At 40.6% G+C, this 24,434-nt stretch overlaps 2 protein-coding genes across 2 annotated transcripts; one reads left to right on the top strand and one right to left on the bottom strand.

Annotated features, from left to right (window-relative positions):
* Positions 1–1,988: 1,988 nt before the first annotated feature.
* LOC145489352 (large ribosomal subunit protein mL62-like) lies at positions 1,989–17,269 on the bottom strand. The gene is made up of 6 exons (XM_081468319.1): positions 17,056–17,269; positions 10,573–10,624; positions 9,345–9,404; positions 7,817–7,899; positions 3,211–3,380; positions 1,989–2,756 (listed from the first exon to the last, which is right to left on the bottom strand). Exons 1-6 carry the CDS (start codon positions 17,194–17,196, stop codon positions 2,678–2,680), a joined length of 585 nt encoding a protein of 194 aa, XP_081324445.1. The 5' UTR covers positions 17,197–17,269; the 3' UTR covers positions 1,989–2,677.
* Positions 17,270–17,414: 145 nt separating this feature from the next.
* On the top strand, positions 17,415–23,597 carry LOC145489353 (uncharacterized). Its single transcript, XM_081468320.1, has 5 exons — positions 17,415–18,127; positions 18,771–19,011; positions 19,523–19,771; positions 21,930–22,124; positions 22,698–23,597. The coding sequence occupies exons 1-5, from the start codon at positions 17,855–17,857 to the stop codon at positions 23,501–23,503; spliced, it is 1,764 nt and encodes a 587-aa protein (XP_081324446.1). The 5' UTR covers positions 17,415–17,854; the 3' UTR covers positions 23,504–23,597.
* Positions 23,598–24,434: the final 837 nt, after the last annotated feature.

Below are 24,434 nucleotides of genomic sequence, written 5' to 3'. Positions count from 1 at the left end.
TTGCAGTGAGGTTTTCTGTGTATTGTTTGGCCCTCTGTTTTGAGTTTTAATAATCACCATATACAAGAAACAAAGCAGCAAAAAATATTTGTACAGAAGAAAAAGATTTAATTCTGTTAACTTTTAATCCTGGGTTAGCGTTGATTGGCCTCCGGACAATCCTGCCCAGTTTTCAACAAGTTAACCGAAAACCAGCACCTGGTCAGCGGTCAACTTCCAAAAAACACGTGACCTCGATGAGCTGTAAACTTGAGCCCGCGATATGGTCACGTGATACTGGTCAGCGGATACTTTGTTTTGACAGGTGTCAGTTGATCATAACATGGAGGTCCAATATCAAAGAAGTACACGGTAAACCAAGGCTGCTATTATTTGGAGTATGGCCGCCATGTTGCGCGACTCCGTCGTCGTCGTCGTCGTCGCCGTCGTGCGTACGCGCCACGAGCAATACCGCTAGCCATGATAATCATGAGAAAATCAACTCATGGGTTTCCTTTTCTTTCCTATATGAGTATGGGGCTCCGCTTGGCGGCCCTTCGGGCCGCCGGAGCTCCGCTATAAATCTGTAAGACAGATTTTTCGCAAACTAAGAAAATGTGAAATCAAAAATAGCTCAAAATCTGTCTTACAGATTCTTTAAAATTTTGGCTTCAACTGTGATTCACCCCTACAAATCAACTGTGAAAATTTTATCACGGGTTGTACGGTAGGCTTTCGAGCAATCCTCGATCAAAGACCAGCTTTTACAGCCTTGGACGAGAATTGAATCGCGCATGCCCTTTATCTAAGCGCGAGCTCATTTGACGCCATGTATCGCGTGCGAGAAAACAAGAGAACATTAGAGCTCTTTTACCGATTGTTTACCGAGCTTTTTTGTCGTATTTTTTTGGCCCTAGGCTTAAAACACATGTTTGAACGGAGTTTGAAACTATTGCTACGTATACCGAAGTGATTTAACGCCTTTCAAGTGCTGAAGTGATTTTCGTTTTTCTTACGGTTAGTTGCGTCATTTTTGCACGCGCGATTAATACTGACGTCTGGCAGGCAATCATAGCGCGTGCTACCGAGTCTCCGAAAAACTGTAGTAAGCCCTAGTAAGCCACGTTTTATAGGACCGGACGTTCGCGCTAATTGTTTCTGCACATCCTTACTGCGCACGCAAATTCACATGCCACTTCATGCATCGAGCGCGCGCTAAGTAATCAAATGAACAATGATAGGGCAGATGGCCATTGCTATAGCTTTGTCGGGATTTAACGATCTTGGACGTTCCGTGACCCCTATTTTTCTTTTGATGGATCATTTTCTATGCCGATTTTCTACGTTCACGAAACCATGAAGATAATCTATAGATTAGAAGTTTGAATTTTTTGCAAAATGCCCCATCGAATTCCGTTCTTGTTAGCGCTTGGATTATCTGTGCCGCGGTTTCAAATTCCTTTTGAAGGGTTAAGTTTTGTGGAAACGTTGGCAACATTTGGAATTATTAACGCAATGGATACACTTATAAATACAAAATAATACTAGGATAGTTTGTGTCCGTTGATTCAGCTTTTATAAATATTTTAAGCTAAAAACCCTGGAGACCATGCCGATTTACGCGCGCTAATATTTGATAATCAGACTAGTTTTCCATACGCTTTAAGTCCGAGACCTCCCATTTTTTTTTTTTTTCACTTCTGAAACAAGTAAATCATTATCTGTCCGCAGTAGAAGTTTGAAGAAAATCTATCGAATAGAACATTTTCGCGCGAATGTCCTTAAAGGGATATCGAAACCATAAAAACCTTGTAGGTAATATAGAATCTAACAAAGAAATTCTTTGTCAGGGTCTATATCGCCTACATGGTTTTTACGGGTCTTTGTTAGAGTCTATATGGCCTACATGGCTTTTACGGTTTTGCCATCTCTTTAGAGCTCAGAAGCCCAAAACTTTCTTTTACGATTCCCATCCTCCCCCCACCCCCCCGCTCCCTTAAATTCGAACTTAAAAGTTCGCGCCAGAGCCACGCTCATCCATCTTAACAGAAAAGAGCCTGTGTTCTAGTATGATCATGACGCAACTACTAGAAGTTAGGAGTTGAAGGATCCTCCAAAGAACAAATCTAACCATGGACAAAAATGGGATAAGAAAAACCACACTGATCACTTGAATCTGACTCGAGTGAAAAAAGTTTTGGTTTACTTGGCAATAGTCTATAGAGGTTTTATATTTACTTGATTGCTTGATTAGTGTTTTTTTAACTCACGTAGCATGCTTCAGTTAATCAGGTGAAACATACTGCTCTTTTTAGCCCATCACAGAAGCAAACCCAAATCCAATCAGAACTCGCGGTTTCCTGCGCTTGCCACTGATGGCTTGTTTTTCACGTCAAGTTATGATTGGTGGTCTGTCGTGATCGGCCGAATGGCCAGATAAGATTTTTTTCGTTTAGGTTTTTCAGACACGCCCCAGAAAACTGCTCCGATGGCTGGTCTAAGAGCTTCTAAGGGGATTTCATGCCGGTCTGTTCAAAGAAATCTCAGTACATAAAAATTAAGAGTTTTCAGTGGCCTCTGTGAGTTGTCATGTTCGTATAAAAGCTTTTCCTTGGCAACTCGTTCAGGCACGACTGTGATAATTATTCGTTTCTTTCTTTATCCTGATCGTTGACTTTCCGTGCTGTCCACGTTTGACTCATTCCTGCTTCCTATCCCTTTTCTTGTTTGATAGGTACTTCTTGGCAAGAAGCCGCTTTTGATGACCCACTCTAATTCTGTAAGGTAACAAATAAAACAAGTTAGGAAAACAATACCTCCAAATCTTGGATTGAACCGTCTTTGTGTGTAAAATGTAACATTGTACATCCAATCTGAAAGCATGCATGCAATCTTTGAAGTGAAGGGTCTAGCCAAAGATAACACAGCAATGATCAACCTAGATTGACCAAGGTTTGAACCCAGAACACTTGACCCGGCGCATTCATAATATTTCCCACATGAAAACTGTTGGCGACATAACTTCAGTAGAAGGATTTCGAAGGAAAAACCTTCACGCCAGATAAACCTTTGCTTGGGAATTTATTCTCCTCAGCAGGTTTTGAATGAATGGTAATACAATAAAACACATACCCTATGAGTCTCGCAGGGTATACATTAGTCAATATCGACTTCTAAATTGACTGATATCACGTTTGGGAGTTAAGGGCTTAAACAAGAAGTATGCCTTACAATTTCTGCACATGAGTCTTCTTCTCTAGTGTAGTTTCTGACGGAACATACGATGCCTCCTCAATGATTCTTTCCAGTTTCTGAATTGCATCTTCCAAGTTTTTCAACTGGCTTCGGGTCTTCATAGAAGTGAGGTATAATTCACCACTCTTGTTGATACGATTTTTTTCCTGCAGAGTATTGAAATGAAACATCGAGGTTAAATTATTGAAAATTAATGAAGAAGTAAAGCTTTTACTGTGCAAATCATTTGTCAAAGAAAATCAGGAAAATGGCTATGAACATGTAAAGCCCATGTCATACAAGGATGGGAAGTTGCTGAGAGTTGAAAACAGTTTCTAAAAGAGTTAAAACTCTCAGCAACTCACATTCAAATTTCATGAGTTCCAGCGTGAGTTTCGAGTTCATGGTAAAACGTTCAGTTACTATAATTTCTAGCCTCAGTAGCACTCATAAGGATTACAAAACTTATTCGCCTCCTGTACTTCCGTTATGTACACCCTTTCAATGTACGAGACTGGCAAAACAGCACAGTTGGCCACAGAGATGAAGAACTACAGGCTCTCAATCTTAGGAATAAGTGAATCGCGATGGACTGGCTCCGGTCAGAGGCGGCTGATCACAGCGGAACTGCTGCTGTTTTCAGGGCATGAAAAAGAAAATGCTCCTCACACCCAGGGTGTGGCTCTGATGTTGTCCAGGACAGCTCAGAGGGCACTAATTGGATCAACATGGATATGATCCAATGCTACGCCCCAACAAATGATAGCGATGACCAAGACAAGGAAGAGTTCTACAGCAGACTGTTAACCATCATCCAGGATCACCCAGAACGAAACGTCATCATTGTAATGGGAGATTTTAATGCCAAGATGGGCAGTGATAACAGGGGCTACGAGGAGATCATGGGGCAGCAAGGTCTAGGGGAGATGAATGACAATGGAGAGCGATTTGCCGACCTATGTGCCACAAGCGACCTGGTCATAGGAAGGAGTTACTTCCAACACCGAAGGATACACAAAGCGACTTGGGTATCACCAGACCTGCAGACAGAGAATCAGATTGATCACATGTGCATCGGGAAGAGATTCCGAAGAACTCTTCAAGATGTGCGTGTCAGGTGAGGGGCAGATGTGGCTTCAGACCACCATCTCCTGGTTGCACGGTTGAAGCTCAAACTGAGGAGGAATTGGACAGGGAGGACAAACCAACGCTTGGGGTACAACACCTTTCTTCTGAATGATACCAACAAACGGGAGGAATTCAGCATCACACTCTCCAATAAGTTCCAAGCATGGAAGAGGAAACCATTGACGTAAGGTGGCAGAGAGTGAAAGGAGCGGTCACATCGACGTGCAATGAAGTGCTGGGTCCGAGGAACCCCAACCACAAGGTTTGGATTTCCACAGACACACTGAAGAAGACTGAGGAATGAAAAGCAAAGAAGGCAGCTGTTAACAACCGAACATGAACTGTAAAAGCTAAGGTGCCAGAGGAGTACAAAGGGGTGAACAGGAGTGTCAAAAGGAGCCTTAAGGCAGACAAACGCAACTATCTGGAGTCATTGGCAGCAGAGGCTGAAGAGGCAGCTTATCATGGAAATATGCGGGACCTTTATGCTACCATAAGGAACCTATCGGGAAAATATAGCAAGCCAGAGAGACCGGTGAAAGATAAGGATGGGCAACCAATATCTGATTTAGAAGGGCAGAAGAAGAGATGGGTGGAGCATTATGAGGAGCTGCTCAACCGACCTTCTCCCCCACACTCTCCGGACATAAAGCCAGCCGACAGCGACCTACCCATTGACTGTAGCGCACCCACAAAGGAGGAGATTCAAAAGGCTATCAAGCAGCTGAGAAATGGCAAGGCTGCGGGACTTGACAACATTCCAGCAGAGGTACTGAAGGTCGACATCAGGACAAACGTAGAGCTGCTCTACCCTCTTTTCAATAAGATCTGGGAAGAGGAGCGGGTACCAACAGAGTGGAAGGAGGGTTACCTCATCAAGCTCCCAAAAAAGGTGATCTCAGCTCCTGCTCCAATTACAGAGGTATAACACTGCTGTCCATTCCGGGAAAGGTGTTTCATCGAGTCTTGCTAAACAGGATGAAAGATGCCTTAGACCCACAGCTTCGTGAGCAGCAAGCTGGTTTTCCGACCAAATCACCACGCTGCGTATCATCCTGGAGCAGTCCCTGGAGTGGAATTCACCTCTTTATATCAACTTTGTGGACTATGAAAAAGCATTTGACAGCGTGGACTGGCAGACCCTCTGGAAGCTACTGAGACACTATGGAATACCGGAGAAAATAACCAATATCATCAGAAACTCGTTTGAAGGGATGACCTGCAGGGTGGTTCATGGACGGCAACTCACTGATGCATTTGAGATAAGAACTGGAGTGAGGCAAGGATGCCTGCTGTCACCAGTTATGTTTCTTCTGACGTTGGACTGGGTAATGAAGACATCTACAGCCCAAGGCTGAAATGGCATCCAGTGGACACTTTGAAAGCAGTTGGTTGACCTGGACTATGCTGACGACCTGGCCCTTCTTTTGCACTCTTGACATCAGATGACGGAAAAGACCAGCACTGTTGTAGACGCCTCAGCATGTTTGGGCCTTAAGATCCATATGGGGAAAAGTAAAGTCCTGAAGGTCAACACGGTCACAGATACTCCCATTATGCTGGAAGGTGAAGCACTGGATGATGTAGAGAGCTTCACTTACCTAGGCAGTATCGTAGATAACACCGGGGAGACAGAAGCTGATGTAAGAGCTCGCATTGGCAAGGCGAGAGCAGCTTTCCAACAGCTGAAGAATGTCTGGAGATCATCACTTCTCGGCACCAGCACTAAAATCAGGATCTTTAACACCATCATGAAGCCTGTATTGCTCTATGGAGCCGAAACCTGGAGAACCACCGTCTTTCAAAGACACTGGAAGTGGATCGGCCACACCCTTCAGAAGTCCTCATCTAACATCACAGGGCAAGCCCTCACCTGGAACCCTCAGGGCAGAAGGGAGAGGGGCCGACCAAGAAACTTGTGGCACCGTGACCAAGAGGCAGACATGAGGAGAAATGGCTACACGTGGGGAGAACTGCAACGACTGGCCCAGGACTGTGATGACTGGAGGGTGCTTATTGGTGGCCTTTGCCCCAGATGGGGCTACAGGCAATGATGATGATGATGATGACTTCCGTTAGCTTGATACTTTAGAGATAAGGGTTTATATTTTTAGGTAAAGGTAACACTAACATATGTAATCATACCATTTTGGTTCATTTCAGCAGCACATCAGGTGAGTTTGGTGAAGCCATCATTTGTATTTTTGCACCACTGCACCTCACCAAAATAACCATGATGAGACCAAGCTCACTTGAAATGCTACTGAAGCATACCAAAAAAAGGTACAACTCCATATTTACCATACCCAGATTCAGCCAAAATTCAGGAGATATTTTTCTAGTTGCAGTACAATTAGCCTCTTCCAGGCGTTCAGTTAGATTGGGCGCAGCTGTTTTTTGCGCTGCGCCCCAACTAACTGAGCGCCTGGAAGAGGTTACGGTACAATAATCTGTAAGGAAAGAAAACTGTGTAGACCGGCTTTTGTTCAAACTTTCCAGATCTTCAATACTTGTTTCTGGTTCCTCATCAGCCATTGTTTTAACTTGTTCGTGTGGAGTTTCATTTACAGAATTTTCCAAATCCAATTTTTGCAAGAAATCTGAAACTCTTGCTCCATTTTAGCAAAAAATAGTTTCAGGATTGTCGGCAAAGAGTTTGGCAGGAATGTTTTGACACCTTTTAACCCCCAAAATAAATGCTAATAAAATATTTTATTTTTGCACTTAATATTCCATTTTTTAAAAACTCCTTTCAATTTGGCTCACGCAAAAAATTACCTTTACTGGAAAGGTACTTGAAAATGACCATGATATTGCAGCCAAGCAGGTCAGTGACTTGATATGACGGGATATCAGGACAGTAGACATAGCTTCTAATTGGCTGATTGCAAATTTGGGTACGGTAATTGATGTTAGCAGCCATGAAACCAAACCTGCACTGAGAGCTTCATAGCACTTAAAAAATATCAAAATTTTGAACGTAACTTGAAATTCTAACTTGAACTCATAAATTTAACACATTCCATTTGTCTGAGGACAGTCAAACAGGGATGAAAGCCAGTGCAAAGGAGTTTGCAAAAATCAGGCAGTCTCTTAGTGAACTCTCTTCAGTCCTTATGAAAATTTCAGCAGGTAACATTCAAATTCAATAAGAGTACTGGTAGCTTAAGTCAATAACAATACAAGCTTGGGGGTGGCTTCCAAATGGGGAGGGGCACTAGAAGTCCACATTTAACACTTTCTTTTATGTTACTTCAGTCTCTGATCTTTCACCCCTGACTTTAAGCCTTTAGATCAAATTATTAAAAAGTAATATATATAAATAAATAAATATAATAATGAAGAATTTTTATAAACAACAATAATAAATAATTAAAGATTTCGCCTTTTTGCACTTTGCTTAAGGAATTCAACAACAACAAAATAATTTTTGTTCTAAACAAAAGTTTGTATAAGCAAAACCTAGCAAAAGTACCCTTTCTATTATCTTGTGTCGAACATCTACAGGAATCCACTGTGCAGACAATACATGGAACCGCAAATCCACCTTGGTATTTACTAAAAGAAATGAAAATAAGCGGGCACAAAAACTAAATTTAGTTTTAATCACTTCACCCTTTTTCAGCAAATAAGTTAAAACTGCTTTTAAAAAGTCATGCCATCTTTCAACATGCTATGTAACCTGGCCTACATCAAAATGTAAGCACAAGTGGCTTCTTTATGGTCAAACTCAACTCTTAGTCATGAAAGATGGATTTATTTGACATCAAATGGAGGCTAGGAGCATCAAGAAAACATTTTGTGAGGGATAAATCGACTGCTTTGAATGTTTACATCTTTCGAATATTAACTGAACAGCAGCGGCCCAATTCTACTGGAAGTCACTATTGGGAGCCGATCGACTACACTAAAATCGTTTGAATTATCCTGTAAATTGGGAGTCCACAATCTTCTTCACTCATTTGAGGTCAGTAATTATCATGTACTTGTCATTTGTTCCACTAATAACCGGAAAAATTGATAGTTTCACAGGTAAACGGTATTTCAGCTGTTTACATAGCATGTCGAAAGATGGAATGTTGAGAGATGGTTGAAAGATGTCGCCTATGCACATAACACTGAAAGCGGGTGTAAGTTATAGTAATATTTATTTATTTTGAGTAGTTTTTTTTGCTTATTTAAGTTTAATGTATTCTTTTGCTGAATGATATTCTCTGTATTATGCAAAATAAAATGGTTGTTGTTGTTGTTGTTGTTAATATCAGTGTTACAGGTAACTGCCAAGCTCATATGTGTATATACTTTTTTTTTTGTTGAATCATGGAGGATACAAAATCCAATGGTTAGAGCAATGGACTCTGGATTGAACAGGTACATGGGTATAGTCATCTTTTTGATAATTTACATATTAAAATATGCAATCAAAAAGATGACTTAATACAAGATTATTACTATGACATCTAGCCACACAACCAAGTAGGTTTGAAAAATACTGTCTGTTTAATTGTCATGGTTACACAACCAACAAGACTTCGAAGAAGAATTCAATACAGTCAAACGGCCACCCTTGGGAAAATGGGAGGTGGCTACTTAATAGGGGTTGGCCACTTAATAGGGGTTCATATACTTTGAATTTTTTTTTTCCATCTAGTTAATTGCTTAGTGAACATGTTATTACATCAAGAAAATCATAATAAATTTGTGTTTGAACGTTTTTTGGGCCGTCTCTTTCTATGTCAGAGTGTAATCTATGTGTATTAAATTTTAATGTATGCAGATACTTACAGTGTAATAGGGGTAAAGACATCAGAAAACCCTCATGGGGACGACCAAAAGATGGCCGCAGACACTTAATAGAGTGGCTGGTTAATAGGGGTTTTAACTGCAGTATTCTACTGAAAATTATCCAGGGCTTTGATAACTGGCTGCTTAATTAGGGTAAATGGCCGCTTAATAGAGGTTTGACTTTAGTTTCCTTGTTCTTTGATGTGAGTTTGTCTCACCTTTATTCACATTCTGTCCACCTGGTCCAGAACTTTTCGAACATTTGACTGTTAACTTGTCTGTCAAACAAACGGGAAATGGCATCTTCAATTTGAGAAAGCAGCAGAATCACAGATAATTTCACAAGTTATAAGACAACATTTTTCAATGTTACAAACACATTTTGATGGTCATCCGTCGTCTTCAGTGCAACAGTTATATTTACAATCAGCATTAATTTACAAAGAAAGGATTAAAAGATAGATTTTGTTTATTATCTGGCCAGCCAGATAACAAACAATTCATTGTTTACTACATTCTCACAATATAATTGTTTTATGACCATTTATTATTATAAACTGTTGTAAAGAACTTAACATGAAATTAACTTAGTCTGAACACTGAAATTTTGGCTGACTTCATTCTTTGCTAAAACGTTTACTGTTGACTTCTTTTTTTCAATCATTTTCACCTTCAGATGTTTTATTTAACACGTCCGTGGCAACTTCCATTAATTTTTAGTATTTTCCACTTCCCCACTCTCCTCTTTGTTCTGTAAATTTTCATAGTCAAAAATGCATTTGACACACACTCAAAAACTTTGTAGCTGTGCGACCATATTCAACAAGTAACAAAATAACCCTGTAGCTTTGCAACCTTGCTCAAAAGGTGCAAAATATTTCCAGAATTGTCTGCAGCACATCCCAATGTATCATAACAATAATTTAGTACTGCCTGGTTGGCTGTATCAAAACTCAGTTCGTGACAAAACAACCAAATATGGCACTGTAATAGCACACAATGCCATGTAACAATGTGACGTTAATTGATTAAAAACAGCTGAGGCTTGTAGGATTTTTCCTTTGTGTAGTCCACTTATGGGAACTTAGACACTGAAAGTGTCCATAGCTACTTATGGCAATGTGTAAATTATACAGAGTGTTGTATGTTGTTTTAATGGGATTTCAAGAAAGCTTCTCGTGCATTTCTAGGTTTAAGGTGACTTAGAAACGTATCAGGAAGAGCATGGCTGAGGGTAGAACTTCCACTAACTGGGGATACTACCTCTCAGACTACTCATGCTCACAAAGATCTCTCACGTGAGATCTGTCACGTGACATCATGTCCTCAAACCCTCAAGATACGGGCTATATGGGATTTCACAGTATATTGCATAATCCCACAGAAATTATGTCAAATAAATTTATTTAAATCTATTAGCAAATGTTTCTTTCTTTAGTGTCTTACCCAGTGGAATTTTGCCTTTGTAATCCAAGCTTAAAGCTTGGCCATCATCATCCTAAACAAAAATGTATCAGTGATGGCAATGTTAAAAAAGAAGTCAAGAAAGAAGAACAACATTAAATTGCTAGTTACAGGTTTGGCCTTAAACAACTAAATACAGGTATTAAGATGAGCTTATAACTATAGGCATAATGTTAGCGCACTAGACTCTGGATCAAGCAGTCCAGGTTTAAGTTGTGGATGGGGTCATTGTGTTGTGTTTTTATACAAAACACTTAAATCTGACAGTGTCTCTCTCCACCTGTGTGGAGGACCATCCCCATCGGGCATGTCCTCGGGTGGCTGATAAGGGAATGACCTCTAGATATGGACACCATCTGCAAATAAGGCACACGCCAAATAAGCAGTCATGGACCAAATGGCAGTGGTCATATTAGGAAAGAGAGGGCTGTTGGGTGGCACTGACATCCCCAAGCCAAAAAGTACCCCGTGCCCCAAGATATGACCATCTATAGGCGAATGAGTGAAACTGATGTGCGAGCCTGCAAGCCATAGCCACGTTTTTTTTTTCTGTGTTTTTTTAGTTTTTAATTTAACGTTAATGTTTTACTCAGTAAATGCCACACTTGTCAGAAGAAACAAAAGTTTTCAATTTTCTTTTGTGTGTGAAATTCCATGCGAGTAGTTTTCTGTCTGTATCAAAACGGATTTTACAGGTCAGTTTCTAGTTTTAGATATGAATGAAATTTTGAGTTTCCCTCACAACTTTTTGTATCAAAATGTAAAATTGACTAATATCCAAATATAAACAGGGAAACGTTCAAGTGAGGCAAATTTTAGGTAATTATCAAGATGATATATCAAGAAGCACTGCCATGAAAGGTGCATAATTTATTTGTTTATTTTTTTTGGCTTCCAGTTGTCCATTGTTTTGTCTCTTGGGAAGCCAGGCTCTTACATGTAATTGTTGTTGTTGTTGTTGTTTTTTAATAGTTCCCCCATAAAATCGAAGGACTGGACAACTGCTGATTTCGAGCAATATAAAAGTTTGGGGATAAAACCCATTCGCTCGGCCCAGTGAAAGTCAGTACAATTTACTGGGCTGAAAAAATTCACAACTCCTTGCAAACTACTAGTCCATCAGCTGAGAGCCAACAATTTGGGTTTATGGCTCACTTGAGGGAACAGCCAAAACATGTCTCATCTTAATCTTTGACTATTAGGCATCATAAAAATGTATGATAGCAAGGAAAGAACAGTAGCTTTCACTTTGTAAATCAAATTTTAAATTTTGCCCCACATAACCTTGCTTTGACGCCACCTTGGATTTTTGGGGAAGGCTCCAAAGTGGTTTGTATTCCTTTAATGTAAATGAATCATGTTTCAAATGCAAATTTTAAATGTACCGGAACTCCAAACATGATGTCCATTTGTTCTAGTGCTTGAATTATAAGTACATGACATCATTGGTAATGTCACAACTCCTGATTATCGGTCACAATATGATCATTATATTTTGTTCTTATAATCATTGCAAAAACACTGTGGGGTATAGTTCTCAAAATCATTTCATGAAAAGAGGGCAGGTAGATAAAATATTTGTATAAATTGCAAGTTTGCTGAAACAAAGCTCTCAAATTCATTTCCCTGTTTCCTACATCCAGCCCCAGTTCCCAAACATGCGTTCTCACAAACAAAAGTGCGAAAGTGTTTCCCCTGCACCATGATCTGATCAATGATGGATGAATGCATTGTATGCGGTTGTTAGGGTCCTAGGTTAGCCCAGGAGGCTTCTTAACGAGTATTTGGCTACTACTTGATCACAGACCTACATCCACAAGGAGTTGGCTCCAGTAGCATCAAAGAAGACATCAATGCTGTACAAAAAGCGACATCAGAAGTAAGTGATGACTTATTGTAAGCCAAGTGAGCAAGGTAAACAAGACAGTGAATGACTTTGTAACGATCATTGCTCATCTAATCCCACTTCAGATTACTTAGATCCATTGAAGAAAGCCAAGCTTGGAGTCTTAGGGATCTGTAGGCTGTGCATAAAGTTCACAACGAGGATGTTGTACTTCCTTCCCGTATGCATCGTGATGTATTTGCTCTGATGGCACTTGTTGGACAATTTCTTCCACTTCCTTGGTCTTTTGCTGATTCTTGTGGACTCTCGCGAAAAACAACTGTGCAAAGCCGAACTCTCCCAACAGCTAGAGTGACGCACCACACACATACAGTTACCAAGAAATACCCCGACAATGCAACCAGTATTTTCAGTATACCTGGAATGGTGGTCTTGCACAAGTAGAATATCTCACCCTCTGGAGGTATGTCTCATGTGGGTGCTAAGAGAGTGTTTGAATATGAGCACCGACAACAGGCATGTGGATGTAGTGTTCGACATGTATCACGAGGTATCAGTCAAGACTGTTGAAAGATTTTAAAGAGTGTCTACCTCTGACGGTGAACAATACAAGAACATACTTCCTACCTACACTGTGATAGGCTACGAGTAGTCCCTCTTTCACTTTGTCCGTGGTGCGTGACGTAAGAGAAAACCGTGAGAAAAAATGGCCATGCAAACTCCTGGGGACGCCCCCAGGATTTCACGTGGCCATTTTTTCCTTGCGGTTTATTTACGGTCTGCAGTCTATGGTCTCCCTCAACAGACTAAGCAAAAGAGAGACTACTTGTAGCCTAATACTGCGAAGTCAGGGAACAAGCTTTTCAATGTCACCGTGAACAAACCTGACATTGCCAATTCCCTTGTGTCACAGTGGAAGAAAGAAACATTCTGAGGCAGGCTCAGGAACTGGATCATGTATGTGACAACTGAAGATCAGTGCTTGAGACTAAGACACAGCCACATGCGAACCAGTTCCTGAGATAGAGTGTAATCATGAAGAGGCTGATATTAGTATGGTTCTCCCTACTTGGTATGTGGGAAGCAGGTGCGTCATTCACTCTGACACTGATATCTTTGTCCTACTGCTTGCTCAAAGCCAAAACCTTGGAATGTGCTACATGAAGAATGGAAGAGGTGAAAAGACCAGAATGATTAAATTTCTTTAGTTATTAACAGCTGCATTGACAAGCACTACTTCATGAAAGTCCTAATTAGTGTACACACGATCACAGGCTGACACTCTCTGGTAAGCAGTCCAGCTTCTAATTCTCCAATACAGTGAAAGGTACTTCTGAGGTATGGCGAGAATTGGGAAGGAGTGAGCAGTATCTGAAGAGATACTGGAGGAGGCACTCGTGTGACAGCTGTACGAGAAGGACTGCCAGAGTATGGATGAGCTGTGCTATGAAGTCCACTGTGCCAGAGGCAGGAAAGTCTAGCCAGAGGCTTTGCGGCTATGCCAGTCTTCTCTATGACGCCACGTTACAAGAGCAAATTATCAAGCAGCAATCTGGAGGGGAGCCGTCACCACAGAGAAGAGAGTTGAAATACGACGCTAGAAGCGGAGTATTTTTGACAATTTTTGAGGTGTTTGGAGAGGTGCTCAAACAGAGTCTTGAGTGTTTTATAGAACTTTTCAATTGGAACTAAAACTAAGGAGAAACAGAAAAATAAAACAATAGAAATATCTGCTAAAACAATCAAATATCCAAACACCATCATGGTCATGTTTAGGCTTGATGAATTGTTTGTGAGTTTGAGAAGTTATAGATCCAAATGCACATGACAGCCGTGACAAAGGGCATTATACGATCGGGGTGTAAAAAAAACTTCTGTACTCAAACAAGCTCTAAATTGAAGTGTGAACCTAGTTACATGTATATACGTTGAGTTATCGTATATTGGTTCATGGGGTAGTGCTTAATTAACTTAACATAGGAAAGGTGTTTTTATAGAACTGTGTGTGGAGCACCTTATTGGTAATTTATTTATTTCAGATGGTTAAAATAGAGGTTGAATCACAAACTAGAAAACAAAATGGCGGCCATTGTGGCATAATTTATGACGTCATCATAGCTTGAACAACCACAGAAAATACTGAAATAATATCTAAGATACTAATTATTCCAAATATACGTCCAGGCAAAATATTGTGTGCCTCTGAGAAAGGAAACATAGGAAAATAACACCTTTTAATGTTTCTTTTAGAATTCCAGGATGGCGACCAAAAGGAGGGTATTGGGGGTAAATTTAAAATTCGATTTACAAAGTGAAAGCTACCGTTCTGTCCTCACTATCATGCATTTTAATGATACTTAATAGTCAAAGATTAGGAATATACAAGTTTCATTTGTTCCCCTTAAGTGAGCTATACAACCACCTCAGCTGATGGACTATAAGTAAAGATTAAGCAGAAGTGTCCTCTGTACCAAAATTGTGAGGTACACCTCAACTCGCACACTCACAACTCACTTGTACTCGACATATCCTTGTTTAATTCTCTTCCAGTGTTACAACGCGTCCTGTTTTCTGTGGTCTCTCGATGAAAACCTATTTCACAATCACTCGTGTCTCCAATTACAATGTTTACGAATCTCATGATCCTAGCTGTCAACTTATGAAATGTCACGCTGTTACGACACTTCTGTCTACCTCGTTTGCAGCTACCAAAAAGCAAGATGGCAAAAATGACCTTCCTATAATATCTGCTTATTTGGTAGAAATAAAAAAAAAGAGAGGAAAACTTTCCTATCACCTCACTTGTACATGTGAAGACTGAGGGTGTTTTCCATTATGCCAAAGATTCCTGAAATTTCGGTCGGAAGTCAAATGGAAAGGTTCATTTTGGTTTCTTCCGACCACAATATTCAGGATCACCGCTAGAGGTGGTCCACTTATTTTGGTCGCACCGGTCTGACCGAAATTTGCTGTTCCATTTTTGACAAAGCGGTTCACTGCCCTGCTAGCTTCTCTTCACTTATGTAGGGAATTCGGAAAAGGAATAAAAAATGGTAAGAGACCAATTCCTCTTGGTTGGCCCGGTTTGATCGGAAAATGTTGTTCTACTTTCCTTGGGTATTGGCACAACAGAAGCACCTCGCATGTAATAAATACCATATTAGGGCATTATGCCTGTTTTTGGATTTTTTGGCGGGAATCTTTTGAGGCTTGCAAAAAGAAATTCGCAGCTCGAGGCTCGGGCTCGCAGGCTCACAAAATAGCCTCCCCCTGGGCAAATCAGGGCTACCTCAAATGCCCTGACAGCCAGTCGGTGAGACAGTAAATCACATACAAAAGAGAAACTCTGATTTCCAACCTGGGTAGATGGAGTTCATTAGCAATGACACTGCAGTCATCTAAGGGAAGGAAACCCTAATGGAAGAACCCAGACCTTCCAGGTTGGAGGTATAGCTGATATCTGATAACCCTCTCCCGTAAAAGAAAAACATGAAAGAAACCATAAACAGAGCTGATTCGAGTCTTGAGTACAACATGGCTACCACTCTCTTCAATGGACAGATCATGATGCATGAGGACCAAAAGTCGAGACGATGCCCTCGAGTCAAATAGGCCACTGGCGCACCCAAGAAAAGTCATGAAGACTGGAAACTGGAATGTAAGAACAATGCACAGAAGTGGAAACATTGCACAGGCTGGGAAAGAAATCACCAGTAGAGGTATTGACATCACAGGAACTAGTGAAACACACTGGATAGGACAGGGAAGAGTGCAATTTGCTGTACCACCTGCCGTATTCATGACTTTTCATTTAAATAACCATGGACCATGGACAGTATGAAGCAAACCAAGGCAATTGCCTTAGTCATTTTTTTTTCCCTTTTTGTTGGGTTTTTGTTTTGAAGGGGAATAGTAAAACACTGTTAAATACCTAGGAAGAGAATTCAACCATGGACACTATTTTCTTCTGGCTATAAGTTTCGATATCATAGTTTGACCCAGATCATTTAATTTTCGAAATGATCCAATTTAAAATGTCATGTGGACCATATCGGGACCATATGTATGGGTTATTGACCAAGCTTGTTCGGTCAAGATGGCTGGATATTGGCCAAGTTCTTTTTTTGCGTGTTTATGGACCGAGACGGAGTCAAGGTCCATAAACTCGCAAAAAACGAACGAGGCCAATATCCAGCCATCTTGACCGAACAAGCTTGGTCAATAAAGGATTTATTATATGGCTTTCAGGGAAATTTTTCTTGCGGGACACCGCGGGTAGTTCCGAGCGGGCAAGATAGCTCCATCTTCCCCGCTCGGGTAGCCAATCACAGCGCAGGATTTGATTCATCTTGCCCGTTCACGGAGCTAGCCATATAATAAGAGGCAATAATGACCCGCTTCGACTAACACTGGAAGTAGCTATATAATTTTGTAATTATTTCCACGAGAAAAAATTACCATTTCATATCTTTGCATAACAGCGAATGCTAAAAGCAAAGAATCAGAAAAAGATATCTAAATTAAAATACAAATATCTATACTGAAAATCTTTCCAAGGGCCTGGGTCAACTGAAAGTTGTCACCACAGACATTAGACAGATTAAAGACATCTTCATTACCTTACTGTCTCCTCTTTTTAGGCTCCTCAGGTCCAGAGAAGAGGTCCGAAGATACAGTACTTTAAGAACGTTTAGTCTTCTTTCTAAGAAACCATGCGACAGAAAAACGGGGGAATATGTGCGCTGAAGGCAACGCAACATTTCAGGCCGCCATTAAATTTACCCAGCAGTCACTGGGCTCTTCACGTTTACAACACGCACGAGGTTTATGCGTCACGCTAGTCACGCTCCTGCGCGTCTCGTATCGCTATCGAAGAACTTTGAAATTTTCGACAGGTTCGATTTTATCCTGCTGCGCGTTCGGCTATTGCAAGGGGTTTTACAATCGATGATCTATCGTTTTTCAATCATTAATGTGGACTTTTTGAATAATAAAAAACATGGAAAATTAGTCTTTTTATCGGTAGAATTCAGTTTGGGCTAGTCAAGTGAAAAATATCTGAGGTATGGGCATCACGTGACTGCTTGTGTATGTGTTTTATAATTATACTGTCTCATCCAAGAAAATAAGAAACCTTCATGTTATTACATCACTTCGTCTGAGACATTCAGAACGATTGCGGAGCGATAAGTAAAACAAGCTGTCTATTAGAAACAGCAATGTCTATTAGATGACGTCATAATAAAAATTGATGGCATCATCTCGTTAGCATCAATCAGCTTGCTTTTCGAAGATGCTCGCGCCTAAATAGAGCCGAAAGGTTCGGACCTTTCAGAACATGGTGACATGACTGGAACAGTGGAAAACTAGCTAGGAGAAAGAAGCTGTATTTTCAATGTTATTGACAAAGCGACCACGATGTTAAAATCCAACATCAGCCTGGTAAAAAAGAATGATTCCTGGGTTCCCAGGAAAGAGCAGCAGTTGTCCATCATAGAGAAACATGGCTACACCTTAATTAAAACTCTCGGAGAAGGCGCTTACGCTAAAGTTAAGCTGGCCGATTCTAAAAAACACAACTGTCAAGTGGCTGTCAAAGTCATCAACAAAAGACGAGCTCCTAAGGACTTCCTGAAGAAGTTTTTGCCTCGAGAAGTACACCTGATGCATCGGTTAGATCATCCAAACGTGGTAAGTGAGTTTTTATTAATTGACCGTCATTGGATAACTTAGAAAACTCATGACACAAATCCCTGAGAATCCTGTTGACGTTTGAACTTGGTCGCGTTCGGAGAACAGAGGTACAAATCGAATAACTTCTAAATGTAGTTATCATCGTTTCTTGACGAGCAGGAGATAATTCGCGCAGAATCGAAAGTTCAGTTTACCTGGAAAATTGAGCGTTTTTCTTATCACTGCCATGAAAGCATGAACTACAGTGATATCATTTGGCCAATCACAACCAACGCGAACAGCCAATCAGAACCGACAGAGCAGAAACGCACAATCGATGCCAAGCGCGGGAAAACGTGCGTTTAAGTCAAGTCCTGATTGGTTGGGGAGACTGACGACTTTGACTTAGTCGTGCGCGTGCCTTGCTGTCCTAGCCAGTCCCTGAAAGTTAATTCTCCCTTTCCCGCGCATTCTATATAGACGTTGACCTTGTATGCTTTCTCTTCTTTCTCGGCTGCTGCTTTCTGTGTCAACTGAGTACAGCTCCTAATGTGATATTATGATCCATAAAGCTGGTTCGTTGTTACAAATGCGGCCAACCGCAGAAATACGCGTTAAAAATGTGTAGTGTTTTATATAATTATACTTTTTGTTTACGCAGATCAAGCTATACGAAGTTGTGGAAACTTCAACCAAAGTCTTCCTTATCCTGCAATTAGCTACTAAAGGAGACTTGCTGGAATACATAAATAGCAGATCCATGCTGAGCGAGGACGAGGTGCGCATGCTGTTTTGTCAGCTAGCCGCTGCCATGACTTATTGCCATAAAGAGCACGTGGTACATAGGGACCTAAAATGTGAGAACATCCTCATTGGTGGAGACGACAAGTTGAAAGTCACAGGTAATTCACCGGAGAGTTTTAAGTGAAAATCTCTTGCCATAGCTACAAATAAACCCAGGTAAAGCAATCGGTGCAGCCAAATTTTAGTGTGAAACCTCCAGTAAAGTTTCTGATTATTTCCATTTCAATGCTTCGTATTTGCAATGCAGCGCAAATTAATAGAGGCACGTTCGTTTTTTCCTCAAACACATAATAAAATGAGTAATCTTAGACAGCTTGAGCAATTGAAGATTTACGCTACAAGGGATCATGATTTAAAAATTCTTTCAAATTGCACTCACCTGAAGGCGCGTGCAATTTTGACAGAATTTTCAAACATCACTGGTAGTGTAAATCGATTCCTTTCTTGCCAAACTCTTTACGTAACATTTCTATTGACTAATTTTATAACACTTCCAAATATTTCCACACTATTTTCCTAATCAATTCTATCATGTACTTTAGACTTGATAATGAGGACATGGAATCATTAAATTGTTTTTCCTAATCACATCTTTTTCTTCAATTATAGACTTCGGGTTCGCCGTCAGCACTATTAAGAATCGCCTATTAGAAACCTTCTGCGGCTCGTACGCTTACTGTTGTCCCCAGATCCTTCGAGGAGAGCCATACGACGGCAAGAAAGCGGACGTGTGGAGCATGGGTGTAGTTCTGTACGCGATGGGGTGCGCAAGGCTTCCATTTAGTGAAAAAGATATGCGAGCGTTAACTAACGAAGACTTTACAAACAAGATCAAATTCTCAAAAAGAGTCAGTAAAGGTATATTACTAAATGTTTGAATGTCACGATTGATAGATAAAGCAGTGTTTTCTTAACGTTTTTCAGTAAAATGTTTCGAAGGCTATCCCTGTCCCCTTCCTTTCCTTTACCAGAAATAGATCTTATTCACGATGGCTGCATTGTTTGTTTCATATTGCAGTGTAAATTTGAGGGGGCAAAAAGTTAAAATCGGCAAATTTGAACTCGCTTTCTGTTGTTTCTGATACATTTTGGTCCAACAAAATATTTATTTTCATGTTAGTTTAGTGCATGCAGGAGCCATAATCGGGGACGGAGACCGTAAGCCTTGGGATCTGCGCGCACCTATGATATGGGACAATTTTTCTATTTTTAGAACAAATTGCGCCATCCTGACGTCATATATCCGCGCGGATCCACGCACATGTCGGGGGCTCTCGCGGGGATGTTGTCACGTTGCGTGATCAAATGGTTAGAGTTGAGAGACCTTGAGAGATTATCTTGCGTATTTTTCACAGCGATGGCAGGGAATAAGGCAGGGAATACGAACCAGGGCGCTTATATGTAGTTTTATGCTCTGAGCTAACAGAAAACGTGGGTTTTTCAGGGTCGAAAACAAGAATTCAATCTCGCGCTGGGAATGAATAATAAGATCTGCTTGCGCTAGTTGTAAGCTTACGCGTATGTTTTTGCGTTTGTTCTGACTTAAGAATATAGCAAGAAAACTCTCTACTCTGGTATCGAGTTAATTTGTGAGTTTCTCAGACAATGGTTAATCATAACCAAAACCTGTTTTGATGGTTTCTTATTGTTTGTGCTTGTTTGGTGAGTTTGCAAGAGTTTTTGAAGGGAAAGTCTGACGCGTACAGCTCATTTGCATAGTGCAGCTCGTGCACTTTCAAGTCCGAGTCGGTGTTTTCAATTGTCAACAAATCTTGACAAAGATTTCTTTCTTTATCTTTTGTGCTGAGATGCTGCAACAAATTTCACGAACGCAAAAAAGGCTACTAACATCATGTGTGTTTCTTCAACATAAGCATAGTGAAGTTTTACACTGCGAAAATGAAAATAGACAAGGACTTTTGATAACTCGATCAACAAAATCGAAATCGTTATTCGAAGTTGATTAAAGAAAGCGTCATCGTAACTTTGCTGATTATTTCTGCTTTATTCACATATTTTCACCTTAGCTTTTAATATGTTCTCAAACATTTATCAATCTTAAACATATTTAAAAAATATAGAGTTATTGTTTGAGTTCGATGTACGCTATCACACGAAAGTGCGGCGGAAGTACAATTTGTCATGTTTACTGACTGTACAAAACACGCATCGGCGGCCGCTCTCATTCATCGACAACAGAGAATTTACTGGATTTTTACACGAATAAAACTGAGCAGTTTCTACGGACGTAAAGTTATTGGGCCTTGATGAAACATCAAGCGTTGCTTACAATTCATGCGAAACTCAAACTGACCAAACTAGCAATTATTTTGTTTTACTTTTCAATCGCGATAGACTAGCAAATTCCTCGCAAGCGTGTGGCAAGAGGAGCTAGGAAACTATGAAGTCCTGAAGCTCTGCTATATCTAAATATATCCAGCTAGTTTTTCGCTGTGTAATGGAAAAGCTGTTAATCTTCAACATATGTGAAATTTTAAGTGGAGTAATGTACAGCTCATGTAAACGAAGCATCCGTCGGAACACAACCTGGTCAGCGACATATATAAGCTTAAAGCGGAACATACCTAAATTCGACACTGTCTTACCTCACTCAAACTGGAGCAGCTTACGACGAAAATACTTAAGAAAAATTCCAACAGACGTAAACGCGTTGAGTTGTGGGCCAAAAACATGACAAATTTCGGGAATTTCGGGCGCCATTTCCCCCGCGCGACATCCGCAAAAATCCTCGCAGCATGTACACGCGTGTGCCTCAGGGATGGCGCAATTTGTTCTAAAAATAGAATTATTGTCCCATATCATGGGGACAACCCCAATACGAGAAATGGCGCGCGCTTACGGTCTCCGTCCCCGATTATAGCTCCTGGTGCATGAGAATTTGCAACTTACATATCCCCAGTGGTATAGCTAGGTAATGTATTGTTCTGGAATATGAATTCACATTTTTGTCTATATTAATGAAGACAACACAGCATCTTGACTCTTTCTATAACAGAATATCGGGACCTGGTTCGTTGGATGCTCAATACGAACCAAGATGAGCGGGCCTCGGCGGAGCAAGTGTTTCGGAGCCCCTGGTGCATAAAGGCCATCAAGGATAATCCCGAATTGAGTTATCTTGAGGAACATCTCAACCCGGTCCTCGTGCGTAAGCCTTCAGAATGTGCCCCTCAAGAGACAGATGAATTTGGTAAGCAAACGTTTTCTAATAACTCAAGGAAATGAGCTTCTAAAAGTCAGTTTACTAGGCTACTTCTCTGTTGGCTTGAAATTGTCTTCATTGAAACTGTTGCTAATATACGTTGAAATGACGAAATGTAACTTCCCTTCTGTCTTGCCATAGTTTACAGACTGATACCCCATGTAAACCAGAGCTCAGAGCTCAGCTTTAACTAGGGATCACCGGGTCCCAGTAGTTTTACGACCAACTGAAGTAGTTTTTATTGAAGTTTTTTTGAATTTGTCAGTTACTTTCAACTTATCACCCTGGCCAATCACAAATGTCATAGACAATCCAGTGAACCAATCAAAACTCGAGGTAAATGCATGAGGCTGACGCGAAGCGCGGGAAAACGTGTGTGAGTGAGCTACGGTTAGTTTTGGTTTGACTTCGGATTTGATGAAAGTCTTTCTATTAGTATTAGTATTAGTATTAGTATTATTATTGTTATTATTATTATTATTATTATCATCATTATTATTATTATGAGCCATGAAAAGCATCACGCCCATCTTTTTTCTTTCTTTCCTTTGTGTTTTTCAGAAGAGGAAACATACCCTGTGGACGTAAAACAAGTACACGCTAAAATCGGCGAAAAGTCCAACAGAGGAATGGTCACTTGCTTCACATTCGCAGCACCCACTTATGTCACGAAACAGACCAATCAGGGTCGACGTCATACTATTTCCGGTTATGAAATCCACGATAAGAGTTGTCGTGCGAGCCTGCGCGATGACTTACTGCGGTCTCTGGCTCAAAAGGAAATAAAGTCAAAGTCTATGCACAAAACTGAAGGGGGAAGGAAAGCGATCCCTGAAGAAGCTTTTAACCGACAAAAATCAAGGCGCCGAAGTTCATTGGTCACAGACGTTATAACGGTTGCCGTGTCACCGAGTAAACACAAACCAGAGCAAAGGAGGGCTTCTCTAGTGTCTGACGTCATCAAGGTTGATGCTAAGACCGCTAATAGACGCGGTTCCTTGGCAAGGTACCAAGAAAACGTGAACACGTTAATACCAAATAAACTTGAGATCGTGAAAGCGTGCAAAACCGACAATCCCGAGAGCGCGCCTGGCGGGCGAGAGACGCGAATGAAAGAGATCGCTAAGCTCAAGTATACTTCTGCTGCCAGGGCGGCGAAGATGGCTTTCCAAGAAGCTCATATTGCGATGGAAGCCAATCGCAGACTCTCTGTCCAATGCTCAGCTCACTACGTGACAATACCCGGCGTGGAAAAGCTCCCCGACTTCCAGAATAAGAGCAAAAATGTTATAAAAAATACGAGTGCCAAGTTTAAGAACTGGCAAAAGAAATTCAAAATAGGATTGACTGCAACTACTGTAATCTAAGGCGCATATGTCTCCATCTGTCTCTATGAACAGAGAGCTAAATCGATCTATAGAAAGAGTGTTTAATCAGTTTTTGTCTTTTCGTTCTATAGGGCAAATAGGAAATGAAATCAGTGACAGTTACAGAAAGTTTTGTCTTTTCTTCTTACAACTCGCCAAAGAATTGATTCAAAAACTTTTGGATTTACTCAATATTAACTGCGACGAAAGCCAGATAGTTGAGTTTCGGTTCTTCGCTGTTATAACTCTTCTTGTTGTATGTTAACCATATCACGTGTTGAGCGTCGTAAATCAGTTGTGTGTATCAGGCTTAAGATGGCTAATTGCGGCGCGACATTCGACAAAAGAATACAATTCAATGCTTTGAAAGATGATAAGAATCAGTCTATCATACATTTATTAATAATCCGGGTGCTCGTGACCAACTATGGTCGTCCCGTTTATTTGGAGAGCTGGCAAATTTTATCTTTACTAGAATTGTTCCTTGGAACTTGGTAGTTAATGCTAGGGTGGCAGTGGAAACTCTAGAGCGGACAGTTTTCTGCAACGCCAATGTGGGGTCGGGGGTAATTTTGTACCACTAGTTGTATACTGCTCAGAAGAATTAAACATACTTTATTAAGTTAATACTTTTGAGGATACGTGGGTAGGGGCACAATGAGCTACCCCTCACGTTCACGAAAGAGAAAAGCACAGGTCAAGTGATTACTAAATGGGTGCAGTGACCATCTAGCAGAGTAAACTTTTATTTTTCCTTTAGATAGACGTAGATAACTTATGAGCCTGTTTTTAAGTTTACAGACGCGACTTCTCAATGCTACAGGCAACTTTAGTTTCAATAATTAGATATTTATGTTATTTTGGATGTAAAACGCCCTGTATCTTCTGTCTGAATCGTGATATTTTTCTCAATAGTTTTTAATTGATAAGT

Source organism: Orbicella franksi, chromosome 6 (genome assembly GCF_964199315.1).
Source record: "Orbicella franksi chromosome 6, jaOrbFran1.1, whole genome shotgun sequence".
In the NCBI taxonomy this organism is placed as follows: Eukaryota; Metazoa; Cnidaria; class Anthozoa; order Scleractinia; family Merulinidae; genus Orbicella; species Orbicella franksi.
The sequence above is the reverse complement of the archived record's forward strand: the minus strand, read 5'-3'. Positions and strand labels throughout refer to the sequence as shown.

Coding starts and splice junctions, on each gene's coding strand:
- LOC145489352 (XM_081468319.1), bottom strand. CDS start 17,196: ATGTTGCGTTGCCTTCAGCGCACATATTCCCCCGTTTTTCTGTCGCAT. Junction 10,625..17,055: donor TAAAAAGAGGAGACAGTAAG/GTAATGAAGATG, acceptor ATTTTTGTTTAG/GATGATGATGGCCAAGCTTT. Junction 7,900..9,344: donor TGGACAGAATGTGAATAAAG/GTGAGACAAACT, acceptor CATTTCTTTTAG/TAAATACCAAGGTGGATTTG.
- LOC145489353 (XM_081468320.1), top strand. CDS start 17,855: ATGTTAAAATCCAACATCAGCCTGGTAAAAAAGAATGATTCCTGGGTT. Junction 18,128..18,770: donor GGTTAGATCATCCAAACGTG/GTAAGTGAGTTT, acceptor TTGTTTACGCAG/ATCAAGCTATACGAAGTTGT. Junction 19,012..19,522: donor CGACAAGTTGAAAGTCACAG/GTAATTCACCGG, acceptor CTTCAATTATAG/ACTTCGGGTTCGCCGTCAGC.